The sequence below is a fragment of the Priapulus caudatus genome, unplaced genomic scaffold, assembly GCF_000485595.1.
Source record: "Priapulus caudatus unplaced genomic scaffold, Priapulus_caudatus-5.0.1 Scaffold15, whole genome shotgun sequence".
In the NCBI taxonomy this organism is placed as follows: Eukaryota; Metazoa; Priapulida; class Priapulimorpha; order Priapulimorphida; family Priapulidae; genus Priapulus; species Priapulus caudatus.
Genome location: NW_014577076.1, coordinates 393,328 through 416,299, shown reverse-complemented (window position 1 = coordinate 416,299; position 22,972 = coordinate 393,328). Strand labels below are relative to the sequence as shown.

General features: G+C 39.7%; 3 protein-coding genes across 8 annotated transcripts in view; 1 reads left to right on the top strand and 2 right to left on the bottom strand.

Annotated features, from left to right (window-relative positions):
• Positions 1-596, bottom strand: part of LOC106809655 (protein archease-like) — a 14,286-nt gene extending 13,690 nt beyond the window's left edge. Inside the window, exon 1 of the mRNA XM_014812822.1 lies at positions 451-596. Coding sequence (XP_014668308.1) covers positions 451-505 — 55 coding nt within the window. The 5' untranslated portion in view covers positions 506-596. The remainder of the gene's footprint in view (positions 1-450) is intronic.
• Positions 592-10,358, top strand: LOC106809606. Of its 6 annotated transcripts, none has more exons than XM_014812756.1 (5): positions 592-752; positions 6,840-7,383; positions 7,695-7,834; positions 8,495-8,548; positions 10,175-10,358. In XM_014812756.1, exons 1-4 carry the CDS (start codon positions 615-617, stop codon positions 8,525-8,527), a joined length of 855 nt encoding a protein of 284 aa, XP_014668242.1. In that variant the 5' UTR covers positions 592-614; the 3' UTR covers positions 8,528-8,548; positions 10,175-10,358. The 6 variants fall into 6 exon arrangements, with proteins under 6 accessions (XP_014668242.1, XP_014668232.1, XP_014668250.1 ...); XM_014812746.1 differs by having other exon boundaries at positions 6,840-7,470; XM_014812764.1 differs by having other exon boundaries at positions 749-856; positions 6,840-7,470.
• The window catches only part of LOC106809547 (ADAM 17-like protease), a 24,661-nt gene continuing 10,479 nt past the window's right edge, over positions 8,791-22,972 (bottom strand). Inside the window, exons 2-16 of the mRNA XM_014812652.1 lie at positions 17,751-17,877; positions 17,319-17,452; positions 16,772-16,863; positions 16,515-16,612; positions 16,086-16,347; positions 15,593-15,775; positions 15,254-15,389; positions 14,901-15,008; positions 14,356-14,544; positions 13,809-13,935; positions 13,389-13,639; positions 12,949-13,076; positions 12,674-12,752; positions 11,353-11,495; positions 8,791-9,469 (exon numbers count right to left, since the gene is read on the bottom strand). Coding sequence (XP_014668138.1) covers positions 9,323-9,469; positions 11,353-11,495; positions 12,674-12,752; positions 12,949-13,076; positions 13,389-13,639; positions 13,809-13,935; positions 14,356-14,544; positions 14,901-15,008; positions 15,254-15,389; positions 15,593-15,775; positions 16,086-16,347; positions 16,515-16,612; positions 16,772-16,863; positions 17,319-17,452; positions 17,751-17,877 — 2,204 coding nt within the window. The 3' untranslated portion in view covers positions 8,791-9,322. The remainder of the gene's footprint in view (positions 9,470-11,352; positions 11,496-12,673; positions 12,753-12,948; positions 13,077-13,388; positions 13,640-13,808; positions 13,936-14,355; positions 14,545-14,900; positions 15,009-15,253; positions 15,390-15,592; positions 15,776-16,085; positions 16,348-16,514; positions 16,613-16,771; positions 16,864-17,318; positions 17,453-17,750; positions 17,878-22,972) is intronic.

The window sequence follows — 22,972 nt, the reverse complement described above, 5'->3', positions numbered from 1 at the left end:
TCGGTACCTACAAAAACAATGGGCCCAAGGATAGAGAAAATGGGGGTGCAAATCCACTTTAGGCACCTTAGCCTTAGGTATCACGAAGTAATGCACAGATTTCTGTGTATCATCAACTGATGCACAGAATTTCCGTATATCAAGGAATGATGCAAAAACCCTAACCCTAACCCTAAGCCCAACTCTAACCCTAACCATAACACACTTCGTGATACCTAAGGAGTAAGGTTATACTTTATGACTTAGGGTTAGGGTTAGGGTTAGGGTTAGGGTTAGGGTTTTTGCATCATTCCTTGATATACGAAAAGTCTGTGCATCAGTTGATGATACACAGAAATTTGTGCATCACTTCGTAAGTTCGTGATACATAAGGTGCCTAAAGTGGATTTGCGCCCAGTGCCACTGCCAGTACAACCTGGTCAGTCGACGTCTGAGTAGGGCCTAACTTACATTCATATTTCTGGTCTGGTATCATCATCATATCGTCTTCACATATATTATCCATGTTAACAACTAGGTGGCTATGTCAGAAGCGACCCTTCAGTTGGCTGCATGCTTTGTCACTATACCTAGCTTAGTATCTTTAGAGATAGTAGGTTATCTTTACATTGCTAATGTTATTTCTACATAGATTTCGACATGCTGGTGCAACTGCAACATGTAAACCTGAGAACTACCGCTGTTCTGTTATTGTCCGTGTTGCGCCACCTGTCGAAAGATATATTCCAGTTATTGCAGCGTCTTTTTCAAATGTAAACAAAATCGACACTATTATGTGTTTAATGCTCTATTAGTATTACTATTACGGTCGTCTGCGTCTGAGATGAAAAGTTGAATAACTGCTCGTCATGCTATGGTACAAACGCAACTTTGCACCCACTACTAGTACTACTAGTACTTGTCAGTAGTCACCAAAGATCGTATAGTGCCGGAGGCACAAGATAAACCACTCATGCGAAATCACGTGCAATGACGTGTAGTACGTAATGGAGCGGCACGTCCGCCATTTTGGGAAGCAAAACCCGCTCCGCGTCTGTTTGATACATAGAAATAATATGGATAACCATGGTTAACACATATATTATATATATTATAATATAATGTAGGCCTAATAGATAATATTTTTATGCCAATACTGGCAATAGCTGTATCAAATCTCTCATTCAAGTGTACAAAAATCTAACAATGATTCATAATCGGATGTTACTATGTTAGTATGTACACAGTGCAGTGTAGTCCGAGATTCCTCTGACCAATGCCCACACCGACGATTTTGGTGGTTTTGGTGTGGGTTAGTTCCACACCACCACACCAAAACCACCAAAATCGTCGGTGTGGGCATTGGTCAGAGGAATCTCGGACTAAGTGCAGTGGTGTAGTGTCCGACAGTGGTACAGTGCACAGGCACTTCATTGGACCGTCTCAAACAAATAATGGTAAATAAACACTAAATGTATCTACTATTCAAAGTATTAATGTTCTCTACTCTATTTTGCCTATTATTGTCGATAACTTGCTGTAAATGCCGTTTAAATGCTCATCTGCAACACACAACACCGCCACGTACGCCCTGTGTATACACAAACAACAAGAATAAGAGAGCCACTGCACTGCCACTGCGATACTCATGTTTCAACGAGATTGAACAACTCTTTCACGATGGATTCGACAAAAAAGAATGTTTTCTCACCTTTCCGTATTCTTGGGGAACCTGAAGAAAGACAGGTCGGGCTTACACTGATGATTCGAGCAATTTACAGCAGAACAGTAAGCTGAGCTGACAGCACACAGCAGACAGTTGCACAGTAGCAGATACAGCAACATCCGGGAACTTCGTGTGAACTTGCTTCCTAAAATGGTGGTTGTGGCGACCCATGACCTACTACGCTAATATTGGAGAGTGGTTTATCTTGTGCCTCCGGCACTATACGATCTTTGGTAGTCACTAACGAATGCCTCTAGGGGCAGCGCGTCTCCCAAGTCCGAAATAGTAGGTCATTCATTCATTCATTCATAGGTCTCAGAGGAAAGATAGTGATCCGCTAGATGGCGCATTATTAGTATAAATAAGTTGTGGATATAGAAATCAGTTAATTAACCTTAACCCTAACCCTAACCCTAATCCTAATCCTAACCCTAATCCTAATCCTAACCCTAATAGTAATCCTAACCCTAACCCTATCCCCCTAATTGAAATTCAAAAAAAAATCAAGTTAAATAATTCGGCGCCTTTCGGACTTGGGAGAAGCGCTGCCCCTAGTCGCAGCTGTCACTAACGCATGTTACACAGTAGGCCTACGGCTAAACCGACCAGGCTCTCCGACTGTTACACGGCCTCTCGACTGTCCTCTCGCCACGTAGTGTTAAGCGAACTTGTTAAGGAACGTGTTAAGGACCTTGTAGGTAGGTGGTAGGTAGGAGGTAGTGTTAAGGAACTTGTGGCTAGCCTACAGCTACACTTAACCCGACCAGGCTGTGTGACTAACGTCAATATATACACATTGAGGGTCCCCTAACCCTAGCATAGTAGCAAAGACCGTTTCTTGGAGCTAGCCTACACTTAGATACAATAATGTAACCCAAACCCAGGAACCTATCCTGGGTTTGGGTTACATTATTGTATCTAGCCTACACTTAGCTCTAGTACTATAGCCCGTGTACAGTTGCCGCAGGCCTCGTTGCCGCAGTTGCCATTTGCCTGCAGCAACTGTACGCGGGCTATAGTACTAGAGCTAGCCTACACTTAATTTAGATGCAATAATGTAACCCAAACCTATAGGAACCTATCCTGGGTGAGGGTTACATTATTGTATCTAGCCTACACTGTACAGTACTACAGTAGTCCGTGCACACTGTCACAGTTACTGACACTGTGACTGTCTACCACCGACTATGATGTAGTGTAGTCTGTGTGCTGTAGTGCTGTACTCAGGCTGTAGTCTACAGCACACATAACATATATTATGTGTGTCGCAGTATGTGCGTGTGTGCGCACAGCCACAGGCACTTGGGACAGCTAGAATTAGTAAGTTAAAACTGAAAATAATATGAACGCACGTTCACAAATATGACCTCTCAATTACACTTCCACTGTTGTGTGACTGTATATCAACTTTCTTTCACAAAAACTAATGCAGAACGCTCCCGCACTCACCGCTGCGAGTGTGCTGTGTTGCCATTATAATGAATATATATAGAGTTATATATACTCTATATATATTAATTATAATGGCTATCAAATAATCAGTAGGACCATCAGATTTTCAAAGTCAATATTTTGGTCCCATTTTACGGTAATTTTCTTTAAAGTTTCTCTGTTCCAATATAAAAAGTGAATAAACAATTATTGTATCATTTGATACATTCATTGTAGGTGAATAATTAAACCATTTTATCACCATGTAAAATCTCTTTCTTACGCTTGCACGCCGCATTACTTTTAGAGAACAATTTGAAATTTAGGAGGACCATCTAAATTTCAAACTAGATGGTCCTGTGGAGTGTGGACCATCTCTTTTTGTCTCCTTATTTTTACCCCTGATCTTTATGAGTACCAAATGCCTAACTCAAGATGAAATTATCTGCATAGCAATCTTGAAACAGCATTCCCAGCACAGCAACATCGCAGGTTTAGGAACAATTATTATATAAACCATCTCACTTGGAATACCTACTGCACATGCTACCTGTGATGAGAGCAAAGGGGCTACACAGGTAGAGCTAACTGAGAACATGACACCCTTGTAGATGGTCACAGTTAGATAGGCAGGTTCAGCAAGTATTGACAGCTAGTTGGTGTGAATGGCTGGGTCCAGTGCTAAGCACAAGTTTCTCAAGTTAAATATTTTAAAAATATAGACAATCTAATTCGGTCTGTTGTGTGATATCTTCAGTGTAGTACGGATATCGGTTCCACTGTATGAAATGAAGCTCTGATACTGATAGTAGTAGCTTTTCACACGTGAGCAGGGCTGGAAGAATCAGTGCTGGGTTCCTTGGATCGATGCTGAAGCTGATATGGGACAGTTTGTGGTAACTTCGACATAGCAGTAACAGGGTTCGTAGCGGGTCTTCCAAAGTCTTATAAGTACTTATTTTGCCAAAAATAAAATAAGGGCCCTTATTAGTACTTGTTTTTAGTGAAATCTTAGAAAAGTACTTAATAGTCTTTATTTTTTGCCAAAGGACCATTTTTCAACATTTTCTGTGTTGAATTTCGGTGAAACGGCTTTATATAAATATTATCAAGAGCATATAAAGAAGGAGAGCGTACAACGGTAAAATGGTGAAACCATGTTGCAGTGTTAGTCGAATTAATAAACTTTCCTTGTGTTATTTTGACGATTCTTTGCAGTATTATTGATCAGCTGTCCTACCTTGTTCATATAAAACAAACCGCATGTCCTTACGATGCCCATACGCTGAGATAATGAGCGGTGAAAATCTGGTATTTTTGCCGAAAACTGACTCGAGATCAGTCAGTTACTGTGACTGTCTCTCGAAGTGTTATAACTTCGGTAAACCTCGCGTGTTTCCGTCAATGATTGACAAATGGAATGAATGACGTTTGTTATTGATTGCCATAGTGATGACCCCCACCTGTGCCCACCTCACGCCCACCTCATGCTAGATGTATAGTAAACTCTGGTAGTATGACGTGAGTCAGCGCCACTATGGCGCTACACAGCGGCGACCGGAAGCAACACACTGGCCACACTTCGAGAGAGGGTCGCAGTATTGACTAATGTCTAGTCGGTGTTCAGCGAAAATACCAGATTTTCACCACTCATTATCTCAGCGTATGTGCATTGTAGGGACATGCGGTTTGTTTTATATGAACAAGGTAGGACAGCTGATCAATAATACTGCAAAGAATCGTCAAAATAACACAGGGAAAGTTTATTAATTCGACTAATACTGCAACATGGTTTCAGCATTTTACCATTGTACGCTCTCCTTCCTTATATGCTCTTGATATTATTAGTGTACTTTAATAGTCGGTGATCTATCAGAAATCGCGTAAAAAAGTATTATTTCGGCTTCCAGAAAGAGTCTTATAAGTCCTTATTTCAACATGTGTCTTACTACTATGAACCCTGTAAGTTATCTGGTATAGTAGCTCTCCTTTAATTATGCTTCTTCTCTCCAGTTTCACCCAAGAGATTCTATTTCTGACAAGATGTGCTGTTGCTAGAAGTATGCACATTGTCGCTGGATCATTTCTATGTGGTATTTGTTAGCTTTGCTTGATGATTCCTGACAGATAAGTATATTTAACAATATGTAGAACAAGAGTGGTTCATAGCATAGCTCATCAACTGCAGGACAGCGCCTACTGATATTGCACTGTAGGAATATTTTGAGGTTGACGAGCTATTACTACGACCAGAATAAATTGGAATCAAGAAAACAAACAAGAAACACCTTACAACCCCGTAAGGTGTTTCTTGTTTGTTTTCTTGATTCCAATTTATTCTGGTCTCAGAGAAAATGCAATTTTTTTGCACTGATGATGTTTTCTAAAGCAATCCAATGGATTATTAATTTGAATCTCTTCATCTACTCAGTCTGTTAGTGATTGTGATGGCATCCTACTGGACGGACTTGCGGCCCCGGTTTTTGCGCGCAGCGCACAGCTCGCGGCAAAGCCGCGCCCCAACAGCGAATACGCCGCCCCCTTTTTGTCCACTTAGACAGATACCTTAGACAGGGGTCTGAAAACGCACTCCGCGAAAACTGGGCGCAATCCAACCGACATTTCGGGATGGACGGCTTGAGGCCATCTCCAAACGGTCCCTAAACTTTTTTTGGAGTGGCGCGCCTCATGGCTAAGACGTAGTGGCTCCTACAAGAAAATTCCAGAAATGCTGTCAATCAGCGATGACGCGCTCGCTCATTGGCCGCTACGCGATGACGGGCGCTACTGCCGAGTATAGAGTTATGTCTATCACAGAGCTTTTTACGAAGTGTCGTACGGCGCTCCACGTGGGGTGGCGGGGCCTAGATGCTATCTCCGAAAGTGCTGACGCCGTGCCGGCGCCTGACTGCGTACGTGCGAGGTTTTACCAACCTATTGACCTCGCGCTGCCCGTGGCGACGGCACGTCGTGCGAGCACCTGCGCTGGCGTGGCGAGCGAATACTGTGAGCACGTGGTGGCGTGGCCGTGCCAGTTTTTACACGTAGCTAAGTAGATACTGGCAAAGTAGCAGCAGCAACCAAAACTCGCCCCTGCCGCGCAGCGCGGCTCTGCAGCAGCAGCAGCAAATGCCCCCACCCAAGGCCGCTATAGCCGAGCCGGTGTGTGACGAAAACTGCGCGATGTTACGCTTCCCGCTATACGGATTCGGCGCGCGAATTCGTATAGCGGGCAGCGCGAGATGCTATATACAACACACCGCGGTCGCGTGCGCCCAGTCCCGCGGAAGTGCGCGGCTTAACCGCTCTCGGCGGTCGGGGAACAACGCATCTATTGCGCAATGTCACCTTGTACCCGGTCTCTCTGGTTGAACTTCGTTAGCCAGATTTCCTTGCACAGCTGTAGGCTTCGAGGGCTCACTGAAATATTGCTGAATCGTGTATTCTGTCTATTACACAATATTACAGCAAAAGGTTGGACAGTAGAGTTGTGAACCTGGGATGGAAGGAACCGCTGTTTCAGTGACAATCCCCCATTACTGGGAACACCTGCATCCTATCGGTACCTACTGCTTGGTGGCGCTTGATGGCCAGCAAAAGTTTGTAGATGCTGAATTTGCTCATTTTTGCTATGTTAACATGATATATATACCTAAATATACGTTTTCATGTCTAATTTTTTTAAACGATTTTGTTCTAACAGGCAGCATTTCGAGGAAGACTTGTACGCCAGCGAATGCAGGAAAGTAGGCGATTGTTTGAAGAAACCTTCAGGGAGATAGAATTGAATTCCTCCAGCACCGTGTGCTGGCCGACTAGCTCTCCATGCTTCCCAAAATTTGCAAGTGGTGTCTGTTCATCAACTCTGCATGTAGAACTTGAAGATCAACTCGCTGTGTGTGAGTGCAATGACTTCGAAGCTGACAACGATGGATGTGGAGCGTCTAGTCACCTACACACGTTTGAAAACCATCAGCAAGAACTTCAAACTTCTGTGCCGGTAAATGTTGATAGTGCTCGGCGCATGGTGCATAAGGAAGTCCAAGCATGTGTTTGTGAAGAGCTTAGCACAGAATGCAACCCAGAAATTTCTGACATTCAATGTGATGTCAAGAAAGTTCACATCAGCAGTATTATACACGAGAAATCTACAAGTGCGTCACTTGACAGTATAATATTAGGGAGCAAGGATGCTACAGGGACAGACTTCCCAGCAATTGTTGATGGACATACACTAGAGCCTTTGGGTGAGATGCACACTGTCTTTGGTCTTCATGATTCAACCCTGGGACATGTAGACTCTATAGATATAAATGGTCATCATGAGGTGAAAGGTATATCCCTGATTTTACATACGTAAACTAGCTGTGAGCAGAGAAACCGACTATATTGTTTAATGATTAATTGAGATATTAAAAAAATAATGTTGCTGAGCATAACTGTTTAACAGTTGAGACAAATTAAATAGGACATCATTAACCACAAGCATACATCATTAAATCAAATGTGAATTAATTACACAGTTCTATTAAAACGTTTAAATGTACTTTTCACGTAGAGCTATCCTGCAGTGGAACAGATGATGATCTTGCAATTGACCTCACAAGTTTGGCAGACCAGGACTCCCTGATTTCTCTTAGAAGGAACATTGAGATGGAGTTAGTATGGCTTGAACAAGCAATACAGAGTAGGAAAAAGGTTTGGACAAATAGTTTTTTTCTGCCAGCTTGCCTTTCTACTTTACTGCTGTCCACTTACCTTTATGTTCTATCTAACCCTGAGACCTGCTGGCAATGACTTGTTCTCCCAACGAATCTTGCACTTTAATATTCTTTCTCTTGCAAACTGCATGAAAAAACATTGCATTCTCCTGTCGCCTGTAGTGTGTCTGCAATAGGTTTCTGTTCTCCTGTTCTGCACCTAGTTTAAAATTATGTTTTGCAGTGTGACTGCATTTAATTTCCATTTCGCGAATTCTGCCTGCGGAAGATTTTTTTCTATCCTACCGTCTGCTTGTGTAAGCTTTGTTCTAAGCTTCATGCCAGATTTGACTATGTTAAAGGGTCATGTTTATATTCCCCTGATTTGGGACACAGTATAACATAAAAAATAGTTACATGACATACGGTTTCCCGCACTCGTTGTGATTAGTACAGTGCAAGTGATATACCCAGTTGTCTTCAAATGAAGCCAGTAGCTTACGTGTTAATATAATTAGTGTTAATTACTGATAATGAAGCTTCTGTAAATAACCTATCACTGTAGGTTGGAATTATTAGTATTAGGAAATGTTGTTCATTGTAATTTTGTTATTAACTGGCCTATATGCCTATGATAAGTTATCATTACTTTTAACAGTATCTGCGATTCAAGAAGACGCTAAAAACGTGACACACTAGAGTTTAGAAACTGGCAAGTATATTTGCTTGTATTAGTATACTACTATAAAGTATTATATACTTTGAATTCTGGATGACTTCTAAAAGGCATCAAAGCATTTTATAAAATTTAAATTTAATTTACTTGATGAATCTTTCAATTTCAATTCGCTGAGTTGTATATTCAGTATTCTTGTATTATAAAAAAAACATTACACATGTTATTATGGTATGTGTGATATATCTAGAATACAGAAAGAGAAAAAAGGCATAGCATTCTCATATAAATAATATATTTGTAATATATGGAATTCTTGATATTGCACGATCATATAGCTATTTGTCTATGCTTAGTAGCAAGCCATATAAAAACATGTGGCTTCAATTAATGTCACACAGCTAGAAACCGCAGAACTGATTTGCTGCCAAAAGAAAAATGCATGAAATATGAATAATGAACGTTCAAACGTTCCAATGATTTCATTTTTATATTTTTTATAGTCTAATCACCCATCACATTTTATAATCTAATCACAGGACATTCAGGTCGAAAAACTGATAAAAAAAGTGTGATATAACTTACTTAGAAATTGAGTCTAAATCACAATTTGTTTTAAAACTAAAAAGATTCCTATATCATTGGTATCACAATACTTCAACCTACACGCAACGGTACAATACGAGATTCTTATAAGTTGCACAGTGATAATGACACCTCTCCAACGTACATTGTATCATAACACAATTTCACGTAGAGGTCAGCTAAGTAGTACATAGGCAGTAGAAGCCATCTAAGGTTGAGTGTAACTTAATAGTCCACAGATGGTTCCACTATGTTAGTAAATGGTGGGGCAGCTGAAGGCTGTGCACTGTTGTTTCCTCGCATCGACCTCACCGTACGCGTCCCAAAATTTCGTATTCGACTTGCATCATAATCCCGAATCAGATTTGTGTTCTGCAATAGACAAGCAGGTGTCGTATGTTAAACAATGTCAGGTGACTACCAGGGGGACAAATAGATCTTTTCACTAGAAGGCTAAATATTAAATATGCTATAACAACTTTATTTCTATTTCAACATGTTCAACAGGCAAACACCTGATAATAACTCACAGAGAACGTTGTCATGTAATGCTTTCCAGGCATTGTAAAAACCATTAATCGGTGACTTTCTATGTACCAATTACAAATTATATAATTAATTAGGATGTCTCCCCTGATGCCATTATATTCCTATGCGATTCAGCATTATTCATGTACATTAATTGTAGATGGCATTATATACAATTGCAAGGACTAATGCATTGTTTACTAAACTTCTTTTGCACCCAAAATACAGATTATACTTCTGTGATGCATGGCTATACATATGATTGACTGCTAATTCAATTTACCACATGACATGCCATATTAATTGATGCACCAATACAGAAAGTATCAAGTGTAGTCTTGCCAGAGTAATCCGAGTTCACATATGTATAGCATGCAGTAAAGTAGCTATTTATTGTAATAATAAGAGTAGTAATCGTTTCAATGTCCTTGAACACTCCACAGTTTAATTATATTTTTACGACACCTTCACCCCGATCGTTTCCTTGTGGTCTACGTCGTTTGTTATGGTTGGCAGTTTGGCACTATGGTTTGTCTTCATTTTTTTCAGGTTGTTCGGTTGGATAACAACTACTGAACACGAGCAATTCCACGTCAGTGGGAGCAGCACCAAGTACGAGAGACTGCATTTAGGGCATTGTAACCACCTCCAATGCAATTTATAAACATGGCATATTAGGGGAAATCGTTTATTCGTGTTTACTTTTCTAATAAAAGAAACTTTGATAAAAATACATTGATTGGATTCGATTGATACATACATTGATTGACCAAATAACAATTCCTGTTTTCTGCTAATTATCGAACGCACTCTTTGCTCTCAACATTTAATCTCGAACAACACGTGGTGACTTCGCAGCAAGTCAAGCACGTGATATGTCTGAAAGATCGTCCTGTTTAAGATCAAATAACTATACGTTTTCCATGTCTGCTGGTCTACTTGCATTCTGCCACTAGCCAACAGAATTAAACAGAGATAATTTTGCGATAAGTCATTTTATTTGGAAAAAAAATACGCCGCAAAGCAACATTTACGTGGACGTCGTGGGATCTAATGAAATGGTGACTGTCAAACCAAGTACAGCACTACCTATACTAGGTAAAAGTGCCTTATGTCAAAGAATCCGTGTGTCAAGGGTAGTATACTTGCCCCTGTATTCTGTCACTATACTGAAAATCAAAATTAAAGTAATTCGGTTTGCTGGAAACCTTTCTACGGCCATCTCCCTCTTTGGATCTCCCTCTGTTGTCACGCTCGATGGCAGTTGCCTCAATCATACTACTACATCCATTATCCAATACCTTCACAGCGCCAGCATCATCTGCGATACATGAATATACTAGGTTATTATTATTGTCTTTAACAGCATCATTTTTCATCTCGCCTTCAGTGCAAGTGTCACAGGGGGCTGATTTACCAGAATCGGTCAACAGCTCAGCTGGTCCACCGGAACCATCATGGCCAGCCATCGCAGCGCTGTCATCACCTCTGAACATTGAATCACTTAGCAGATCTGGGTTATTCACTTTATTAGGCGAGGAAACCTCATCTTGGTCTTTCTGGTAGTTAGCGTGGCTTGTGAGACTGCTCACAGCTATGTCGGTGGCAAGCGAGCAGTTATTAATCCTAAATGCTGCCATGTCTTTCTCAGACTCCTCATTGATTTGCGCCATGGGGATATGTGATGGTGTGTCGTAATTTACGCAGGCCTTGTGGATAAAACTTACATCAGGTTTTCTCCACGTCATTTCCTCTTCTTCCTTCTCGCGCCTTTTATTGTCAACGTAGTTCACGATGCAACTGGCTGGTATCCAGACGATTAGCGAGAGAATGATGACTGTTCCCACTATATTGTCATGGATGAATTCCACTGAAACATTTGACACCACATATTAGACAGATTCTGCATCATCCATTGTAATGCACATCAGTATCAAGTGAAATATTTGTCAACACTGACTTTCAACAAAGTTAAAGTAACTATTGCGAGAAATTTCCAGTGTTTTCCCCACTTTCATGATACCTACCGTTATTGCTGGAGTAACAGCAATTGTCTAGAGTAACGATAAAATGTCTTAGAACCTTCGTATTTACCAAATCATGCACGATTACAATTTTGCGTTCTGTTTATGTTTACCGTTGCCATCTCTCGGACTTTCTCGCGGTAGCGCGAGACAACTATCACGGTGCAGTAATGCATAGTCGCACCACAGAAATCGGGTCAGAGTGTAAACACAGACGTTCATACTAGCGTAACAGGAGTGTAGTACTAATGACGTGTAAAGTCTGTTATTAGAGAAGCTTGTGGATTACCAGTCAGATAGTAACACTGGAATGACAATGACAGAAAGTGCTCTGAATTATTGACATAAAAACTCAATAATATTTACCACACAGAATTGCACGCCCTTTTGTTTTAATTATGCACTTGGTTTGAAGGCGCCATTTGTGATTTTGTGAGTAGGGACACGATAAAATTTATTGCTGGTATGATCTGGTCAAATCCATTTTTCTATGCTATAACTGCATAAAATCTTAGTGTTTTTAATGTTGGTTAAATCAGTGATATTTTCGCTCATAGGGTCTATGTCCCCCAGGGTACTATCGGAGGGTACCCTGGGTACGGTTCGATATATCGGTCCGTACCCTGCATGGTAACTATCTGATATGGTTAGGGTTAGGGAGTAGGCATAGGCGACTCCCTAGACTCCTTAGTGGAGTAGGCGAGGTACGGTCCGGCATATTAGATAGTACAAGGGTACAATCCGATATATCGAACCGTACCCAGGGTACCCTCTGATAGTACCCTGGCGGACATAGACCCTCTCAGCGATATTTCCACTGTCAGGTGAGACTATATTCAGCTATATTTAGTTTTTCTGAGCAAAAATCTCGCAATAGTAAGTTTAACAGATAGAAGACTACACAAATAGTAGTCACTACAATGTAACCAACAATGTGGCAGATGGTGGTTATATTTTGCCCATATGTGGGTGGCAAAAAATTATCTAAGTGTTTAGGAAGAGAACGTGCTTAAACTCAACTTACATATGTAGTTAATATCGATGTCTTCGATAATGTTCCAAAATCGCTGAACTGCATCTTGCTGTGTCTTCTCACATATACCCTAAAGTAATCGATGCCGATTATTGAATGCAGTTTTGCCACTTGAGGCAATATCTGAGCATACTGGTATTTCCGTGGGGATCATTTGACTAGAACTCGTATTGGAAAGATTTATAGCAGCAAGCTAAAAAACGTTATCATTATAATGCATTAGCGGCATACATTAGGTGGTATAACATCCTATAATTTCACATTACCTCATCACTGCATATGCCAAGATGACATGGCTGGCCTTCATCCAACTGAATGCCAAATGGATTATCTTGATTTGTGTATTTGGTGCAGTTTCTTGTGGCACTACGACAACAACGTTTGCATCCGTCACCTAAGATAAACATTGGTGGTTGTACATCATTATTTCGCAGCCAATGGCAACAATGACATATACATATGTACAGCATGTATATAGAAATTATTTTAAGATCTTCTAAAATGGCTGAAAGTACACAATACTGTGTGAACAGCAGAAAAAAACTGTAAAATCTGGATACTTTGCATACAGACATTAAGAGTATATCGGGACATTTAGAATCAGAAGATTTAGAACGCAACTATTTTCATAGCCTTTCATGCACCAAGAATGCATGGCAAAGTGAGTTTCATGAGCTGTGCACCCATTAGAAACATTCGCATTTACCTCCATCACACACGCAGGAAAACATCTCACGCACTTCACAATATGGGACGCAAATCCCGTCAATACATGTTCCGGAGTCAAGGCAGGAAACGTTCTTCACATTCTCAACAGGACTGCCCTTAGGACACTCTGCAGATGTGCCCGTGCATTCTGCATCTTTCTCACACAGTGCATCAAGTTGGCTTGCCTTTCGGCACTCGAACCCCTTATTCGCAAAGCTACATCCATCACAGCATGGGGAGTTTTTGTCACTGAAATCAGAGTGTAGATATTACATGTCACACGGTTTGTTTCACAGATGCAGTTGTAAATTATATGGGTAGAATTTTGTCATTTTTCAAAATTACATCAGAACCAATCCATGCTGAGATAAACTCATTCGGGTAGAATACGTAACTTGACACTTGACGTGACAAATACCTGCATTCTGACTTGAGTTCGCAGTTGTGGGTACAGCATGGGTCCTCCTCACCAGATTCTATCAAGCCTGCATCACACTCTTCTCCTTCCTCCACCAAAAAATTGCCACAAAATGCTGTTGTTGGCTCTAAAAAATCAGCAAGTATAATTATCGTATATACTGCTCAAAACGTTATCATCGCCAATTATTATTGTTCTGTAAAAAGTAAACAGGTCGGCACATTACTGAAAGATGTCATGAAATGAATGTTGTCTCACTACTGATTGAATTATAATCAAGATTTAATTAATAATTCTCACAAATAGCTTAGCTTAACTATAGCAATTTTTAGATAGAGGTCTACATTATTATAGTGGAAAGTAAAAATATCATGGAATGCCTTGGGACAGAAAAGGCCCTTGAGTCATCAAGTCCAATCCATAATGCTCTATATTGATAGGTCGATATAAATTTTGTTGCAAAATAAACACAATTTCTAAGCTTGGTTCGAGTTTACAGTCCCACTCTGCCTTGTTACACTACATGTACAACCATAGCAAGACACACCTGTAAAGCATTTCGATGCCTTTGCTTGCAGCACCATACCGACGGAGCGTTTGCTACATGGAGAGAAGTTGTCATTGTTGTTGTAGTAACCACTGACGGAGTAGGTGTACATTATGTAAGATCCACCGTCAGGATTCGCACATTCGTCAGTGTCTGGATCGTGCTCACTGCCCCAGTTATGACCAAGTTCTGATGGTAAGACAACAGCATTGTTTATACATAATCTCTTAAGAGTATTTTCATTGTGTAACTGTTCTTTCTCACATAAGTAGTATTACCTGTAGTGCCACCTCATGTAGTATCTACCCATCAATAAATCTCCAAGAAGCCATATAATACCGTGAATCTAATTAATATTCTCTTTCATTTTCTTAAACTGAATTTTCTAACATGCTGTTAGCTACTTTCTCTGAAACTTATTGCCTGAAGCTCAGAAAGTTCCACGAACAACATAAAAATGTAATTTACATTAGATTGTGTCAAATCAAATGCAGATAAACCAGGGCAATAAGAAGGTGCTGCAGTGTTGGGCAGTAATTCCTTACCATGAGCAGTCACAATATTTGCTTCTTTTTTCACAACCTTTCTATTGGCATAGTTGAGAGAGCTGCTGAGCCCGGTGTTCAGCCATAAAACTCCATCCGAATAGTATTCTGCAGGGACAGAAAAACAGCCTGCTGGAACTCTTAATACACAACAAATATTCAAATGGTTTTTCAATGCTTGCTTGTATTTTATGCTGATGTGGAGAACACATTTTGTAACTTTACCCTTTTAGGGCATACTTAAATGCACATAAAACATCAAGCTGCAAGTGATTTAAATTGGCACAAGAAAGACATAAGGATACATCTTTTACACGTTAATCTATATTTTACAAACATTTATCCTAACCTACCAGGTGTACAAATGCCACCAACAGTGTGCTGACGGGGTGACCCGACATAAGCCAGACCTAGAACTCCACCAGCAAACTTCTGATGCGTGAACAAGTGAGCGAGGCAATATGATCTGTAGTTACCTCTGCTGAAAGCCTGAGGGAGCAAAGGTTACTTCCTACAATGTTCTTAAGATATATGGTAGGATTATAGCATGCAAACAAACAACAAATAAATAAACGTCACCAGCAACAACAGAAAGAAGAAATTTAGTTACTTTACTATGTACAACTAATTATACTAATATAGCTACTGCACTAGAGGTGAACATCTGTGACTAATGAAGTCTGACTACACACCGTTAGCAGGTTCTTTACATCCCATCCACTTTTGTCCATATTGTAATGTTCATCGCCAACGGCTAGATTCTTCTGTGCCTCTTTGTGTACGAGAATATCTCTCACAACAAACGCCATGTTTGTGATGTTCTTCTCCCACGTAGTAGATAGGTATATCTCATTGACCACATGGATTAAACCAATCTATACAAAACAAAGTTTATGACTCGTTAAATAAGTTTATTCGGTTGGTAGACTAATAGATTTAACTGGGTTCATTGTTACTTAACCGTGAAGATTGAAAACGTACAGCTGACGTTTCGCCTCCTGACAGGGGGCTTTCTCAAAGCTGACTCTCAAAGGTTTATGACACCCATTTATAACAGTGTCTTTGCCATTACAAATGATGTTAGCAATCTGCTATGAAACTTAAAACTTTTAATTTAGTGACTATAAGTGCACAATGCTTACTATCTTGTTCTCAATGTCTACCACACAATGTAATCAAACTTACTAGGTAATTAATCGTATTCAATCTGTTACCCTGTCCCATTTCACTAAAGAATTTATAGTCAGCAACGAGGAACAGAGAACAACGTGTCCTTCCATCGGAATGACTGCTTTGCTGTTGGCGCTTCACTCGGCTGTGTTTGTCTGCAATGTCATTTTCCTTTGAGAATCCCTGATTTTTCCCTTTCTTTGACTTCTTGTGCTCCTCATCATCAATTTTGTTGTCCACAATAACTCCTGGGGGTGGTGTCACGTACCCACAGAAACTAAACACACGTTTGAAATTTGATTAAGGATGCAGGTACTGCTGAAAAACTATAAAAATGTCTGCTTATTTATGTATATGAATAGAAAATAAGTCAATAAGAGCATAATGCCTATGCAGAGTAACAGCCATGAAACATATGTATAATTGATACCACTATGAAATTACCTGTCATGTGAGTGGTGCTTCTGAATTCTTTTGACATCAGATCCCTTGTACATGACCATCGAGTCATTTCCTCCTTCAGGAGCATACTGCCACATCGGCTGACAAAATCAAGCAATTCGAAATGTAATACATACACATTTTTTCTCATCTGTAATATCTAATGACATTTCGCTTAGCACAGTTTCATTACCAACGTGACAAAAACTTCAATGCAATGAGTAGGTTTACAAGTATCTCAGTCAATTGACTTGTGGTACCTCGATGTGATATGTGTCATCAGGTGTTGCTATGGTGGCAGTCAACAGGTTGTCATCGTCCACATAGGCTTGCACACTAGATGTTTTCTCACCTATATTATTGGCATAAAAATGTAGGAATTTTAATGTAATCTAATTTCTATGTTGTTTTAGATATACATATCTGCAAGTCTGGAGCCATGCAGCTTTGTATTCTATTGTTTCTGTCTTTATTTAACATACATCTATTTCAAAACCTGACACCAGTACTGTAATATTCATTATATTCCTGCTAATATTATCTTGCTTTTCATTAATATACTACGATGGCATATTTTATGTTTATTTAATATTTGATTACCTCATAGCATACAACAAAGACAGAATGTAATTTATGCATCAAATGGCAAAGAATTAATGGGTGTAAATACTGACATGACCAAAATGCTCAAAAAAGAACAGTTTTACCTCACACACACACCTGAGCACATGAGCACACCTGAGACAATCACATTAAAGTGCAACAGCAAAGACTTAGCAGCAAGTCATTATTATCAATTGTGTTTACCTGTGACAACACCCGAAAAGAAAATCTCTGGATCAACAGGAACAGCTTCTTTGTTGCCGTACCCATCCACAACATATGCTTTGAACTGGGGCGATAATAACCCCACTGTTGGTTTTAATGACAATGTGAAATGTCTGGAAAAATTAAAAGTTTAATCATGTATAAATGTTGATCACCAATTAATGAATTATTTTACACACACGGGCATGTGGCATGTGTCTTCAATGTTCTGCTGCTGCATACACGTGTACCTGCATGCATTCATGCATGCATACGTGTCTAGAAAAAAATGTGTAGACAAACTAGTAGTCACTGCACATATTGGCATTACAGTAGAACACACTCAATTGTATAATAATCATTTCTGGAAGCTAATTAGTTTATGAGTAAACCTCTGACACTGTGATCATGTCACAATTAATGCTTTGTTACCTTCCAAGTCCGGAAAATTTAAGTTCCTTTACGTGGTCACCTTTTCCCTTGGTGCCTCTTTTCACTATGATGTGTGATATTTGCGATTGGTGTAGAACATCATAATTGCTCAAAACGTCTGACAAATCTGGCAACATTAAAGATACCCACACAAAATATCATCAAGTCATTATATTATATATACATTCATATATAATTATTACTATTAATAATAGAGTCAAAATAGAGAGAAAATAATTATAGCCTCTAAGAGTAGGAGTAACACTAACAGTGTCAGGGTAGCCAAATCTTAGTTTAGCACGCCAGTGTCCCTGGCTTAGCTTAGCACATTTGCGAAAATAAGGGCCGGTGCACAGGCACTTGGAGCGTTTCAATAAAATATAATGCTAAATAAATACGAAATCTATTTACTAATACTACCAAAGTCTTAATGTTTCTCTACTCTCTTTCACCTATTATTGCTGACAATTTCCTGCAAATGCCGTCTAAATGCTCACATGCAACACATGCTGGCAGCCACATGCTAGCTGCTGCACACTGACACATAAATATATTTATGTGTCAGTGTGCAGTGCTCAGCTAGCGTGCGGCAGCCAGCGTGTGTTACAGATGAGCATTTTGACAGCATTTACAGGAAATTTCCGGCAATAATAGGTGAAAGAGAGTAGAGAAACATTAAGACTTTGGTAGTAAATAGATTTTGTATTTATTTAGCATTATATTTTATTGAAACGCTCCAAGTGCCTGTAGGCCCAAACGCGGCACAAACTAGGATTGAGCAGTGTAGGCGTATGACTATGACTCGAGTATGATAATTGATTCCAGAGCACGGATATCATACGTGCTCTGTTGAAACTGATAGTGATACAGTGCTGATACTGATACTGATAGTGATACTGAGTATGGAGCATCATTACTAATACTAAGTAATACTAATAGTATTAGTAATAGTACTAATACCAGAGCATATAATTATCGCAGTGGCTACGCGTCCGGAACCGGTCGCCTAGTCTCCAGGCTACGCATCCGGACATCCACTCACACAGTGATCGCGCAACTTGCGTACACGCATGATTGCGCAACGGGACGCTCTGCTGATTGCCGTAAATATACAATATATGCACTGCTGCCGTCTATCATTTCATCCGTCCTCTCTCGCTCTCTCGCTCTGTCTTTCACACACACGCACGCACGCACGCACGCACAATATATATATACATGTCGCTTTTTTGGATATTTGTCGGATTTTATTGGGGACCATGCTCTCTATCCTTGAGCTGCCCTAAGTGATAGGCTTATACAGCTGATTCAAAATTAGTTCTGCTTACATTTTTTATCTGTACATAGCAGATTATTTTTATAGCTTTGTGTTTTTAAGGAGATATATGACTCTAGGTTCCTTGCATATTTTCAGTTCATATAGGTTCAAAGATACAGGTTTATTTTTTAGATTAAATAGATACGTGCCCTGTAGACCCTTCTCTGTTGGGTTACGTATTTATATACGTGTACACAAATAGTGAAACACCACCATATTTGCAAACAAAGCCCAGATTGGTAAATATGAACATAGCAATGGCAAATATTATAATGTATAGTTTTAACATGTTTAACAGGTATAGTGGCAAAACTGAAATAAAGTCCATGTTCTATGCAAATTTCTATTATATGTAGCCTGTCAGATCAAAACATGCCGTAGGACTCAATTCGGACATTATGAGTTAGTAGTTTTACCAGAAAGACCATTCAATTCTGGTTATTTTGACACCAATATCTTCTTCCTAGGTCACATGGTTCGGAAGTCATGAGCATTTGAGTAGTTGGAATCGGGCCGATTTTGGAAAACAAAGTTCAGAGTAATTAGGTCATAAAGTTAAAGTTTGTTTTCATTTGGCCTTCATTTGGACAAAAATCTAAAAAAACATATTCCCATTGAGCTAGACACATGAATTTTTGCATGAACGTACCAGACATAATAACCATCCACTGTATGAAGTACGAAAATGGTAGCTTACAGTTAAGGTAAATAAACACATAAAATAACATTAATAAACACATAAAGACACACTTTTGGCCAGTTTTATTGATGTAACATCGAACATGGATAAATACTAAAGGTATTTATGACAAAAAAAATCGGCTTTCTACTACTTTTAGGTGAAAAATCACTAACTTAGAATGAAAATTGAAGTCCTACGCCATGTTTTGATCTGACAGGCTACATATGTTAAAAACTCAAATGTTAAAGGCTCACAATGCGCATCCAAACGCTAATTTCTCCAGTACTAGACTAGCAAATACTTCGTGTCATGCATAATCACACTACCTTATGACAAAATAAACTCTAGTTGCTCTCATTTCACTGCAAGTTTGCTTAAAACTCACAAGAAAGAGTGAGAAAACTGGCATTCTGGCGCAAACGCCGGCTGTTTGCCAAACAATATAGCCTCGAAGTGGTGACGTGACGTCACATGTTTTTATCTTTGCTACACCCGTACTGCTGTACGCGCAAGCACGCGCTGCACGGTTGCTTGGGATTGGGAAACTGTCAACAACATCGGAGAATTTGAACAACATTGGAGGTATATTTTCAAATATCTTTATAAAGACAGCGCGCAATGAAATGGAGGAACTAGAGTTTATTTTGTCATAAGGTAGTGTGAGTATGCATGCCACGAAGGTATTTGCCAGTCTAGTACTGGAGAAATTAGCGTTTGGATGCGCATTGTGAGCCTTTAATATTAACAAGGTCGTAATCACATATTGAGCTAATTATAATTAGGGTAATCAATATATTGAACTAATTACACACCGGTTTAGGTAGGAGACACATGAAGTAATGTTCATAATACTTTGCTTCACAGCGATATCTCACAATTTTCAAATGATCTGCGCCAGAGCGAGGCCCACAGATGTCATTGCAATACAGGACTACTCAACCAGGACCCAGTGCATGACCGTGCTCCTCTTATGGACAACTCCTTCACACCTACAAGTGGTCGGATAAGGCTGGATTCATGAACTTGGAGGGATCTTTCTGTAGATGTTTAGAATATAAATTATACATACATGTGTAGAATGGAGCATTCACGAATCACATATTATGTGGTATTTGGCTTATTCAGAAAGACAATTGTCTTCCTAAATTATTGTGTCACAGTTGTCACCGAATGGTGCTGCTACTGTGTTCCCATCTCTTTGTTGCTAAAAATGTTATTATTGACTAACATTTTTTATTTTACATTCACATTTTATTTTGAAATATATTGAATGAAAATAGCAATATCGTTTTGGTTGCTATACTAGAAAATTCACTATGGCCATGATCTGAGAAAATGTTAAGAGGGCCAGACACAATTTTGTGACTCGAGTATTGACACGGAAATGCTTTACTTTTACATTTACTAGAAATAGTATACATTTTGGGTAAAATTATGCAGAAAAGATAGTTTTGTCCTAGTAACTTACATTTGTCAGGTGTATTTTTCATATTTCTACAAAATCGCGGGTATGTGACGTCTGCCTCCTTACTTATCTCCATAAGAGGCTTCAGTTCCGTGTGTAAATATAATCCATTTCAGCTGCACGAATATGCAGGAGTTGCCTTCATCTATCTTAAGTTCCAATACACTGAAACGCTCCACAACTATGTCCAGCATTGCAACGAAGCGGCTGCGCAGGCCTGGTCCAACCATACATGCAGGTGCCACACGCAGTAAGTGAACGTTGGTGCATTTCCATTAGCGTGAACAGGATTGAGTATGAGAATAAAGTATTTAGAAGTGATGTAGATATCACTCACACACTTTATATTAGGGTAAAACCAGTATAGCTTGGCTCTTGTTGTTGTTATGCATAAATTTAGGAACCTACTTGGTATTATTTGAGGTTTGGGGAGAGGTGAATGAAGATTAGTCAACATGCAAGTATATTTTCCTGAAAATATTCGAGTAATGCATAGATATATAAACCTTCCTGAAAACCATAGTTAGTACACAAAGCATTGTAGCATTGATTCATGTTTATTAGTTCTTGTTTGAATACACAGGAATGTTTATAAAAAAACACTGTTTTTATTCAGTAATGTGATAGTCTGGTCTCAAGTCTTGCACTTCTCTTCCACAAGAGATGACAGTTCAACTTATTAGGCCTATGGGATCCTCTGCTATATTGAAGGTGTGAAAATGATAACCTGAGTGCGTGCATACATGTGTACACATGTATTTATATTATCATGAATGGTACCTTTGTGTACGTAACAGATGAATTGTGAACTACTTAGCCAATGTTAGTGTGCAGGCTGCCAAATACAGCACTGAAATGCCATGTTGAAATATAAGCCTTCTCGGGTATGCAAGTTCTCCAGATATTCATTCGCCTTATGCCATTGCAAGTGCTAACTATATATGTATATATATATATATATATATATTGTATTATAAAGCACTGGATACTTTGCGAGTTGTTAACTGGCTTGCCTCAAAAACTAGTTCCTGTCTCTGCTGAATTTGAGATGATGGTGGGAGTGTTTGCTGTGTGTAGATCACGTTGGGTAGACCCTGAGAGCTGTAGTCGTGCTTCGCAGCCTCATCATAGAGTGGTTCGTCGTGAAGGCCATCAGTGAGGATCACCACGTCGACGACCACAGCAGAGACGTCTGGTCCAGCTCACGCTAACAAGGTGTTTCAGAGGTGAGCGTCACAGGACACAGTGCGTGTGACAGATAAACGCGTCGCGTGCCGAATTTAGTTGGATTGGAACTGCACGCTACTGCAATAATACCCTTGCGCAAACGTTGATTTGTTTGTAGTAGAGACTTCCATTCAAAGTATTAGCCAGCGAGCCGTGCAGCCGTGATTTGCATGGTCAGTTTTGAAACTGCACGGCCAAAAATGTGTAGCACGGCCTAAAGACACACGTACAAAAATTGCACTCCCAAATATTTTTTCTGCATGCCCACAATACTCATTCCTGGCTAATACCCTGCTTCCATTTGTAGGCGTAGACAGCGAATATTTTAGGCAGCAGTTTTTCGTGGTTATCAGCGATTCACAAAAGAACATCAGATCTTTTTTTTTCATTAGTCGCCTAAATAGTAGATGGCAATCTCCAGATCCTGGACTGTATCTGAAACGTTTTGGTTCATATAATCTATATTATGTGGTGGTTTGTGGTCACACAGGTGACGACGACCCATGCTAACTGCTGCTATGCTAGCATTT

Excerpts from the sequence above, each read along its gene's own strand:
- LOC106809606 (XM_014812746.1), top strand. The coding sequence starts at position 615 with ATGTTATTTCTACATAGATTTCGACATGCTGGTGCAACTGCAACATGT. Across the intron at positions 7,471-7,694 it reads TGGTCATCATGAGGTGAAAG|AGCTATCCTGCAGTGGAACA; the intron begins GTATATCCCTGA and ends CTTTTCACGTAG. Across the intron at positions 7,835-8,494 it reads CAATACAGAGTAGGAAAAAG|TATCTGCGATTCAAGAAGAC; the intron begins GTTTGGACAAAT and ends TACTTTTAACAG.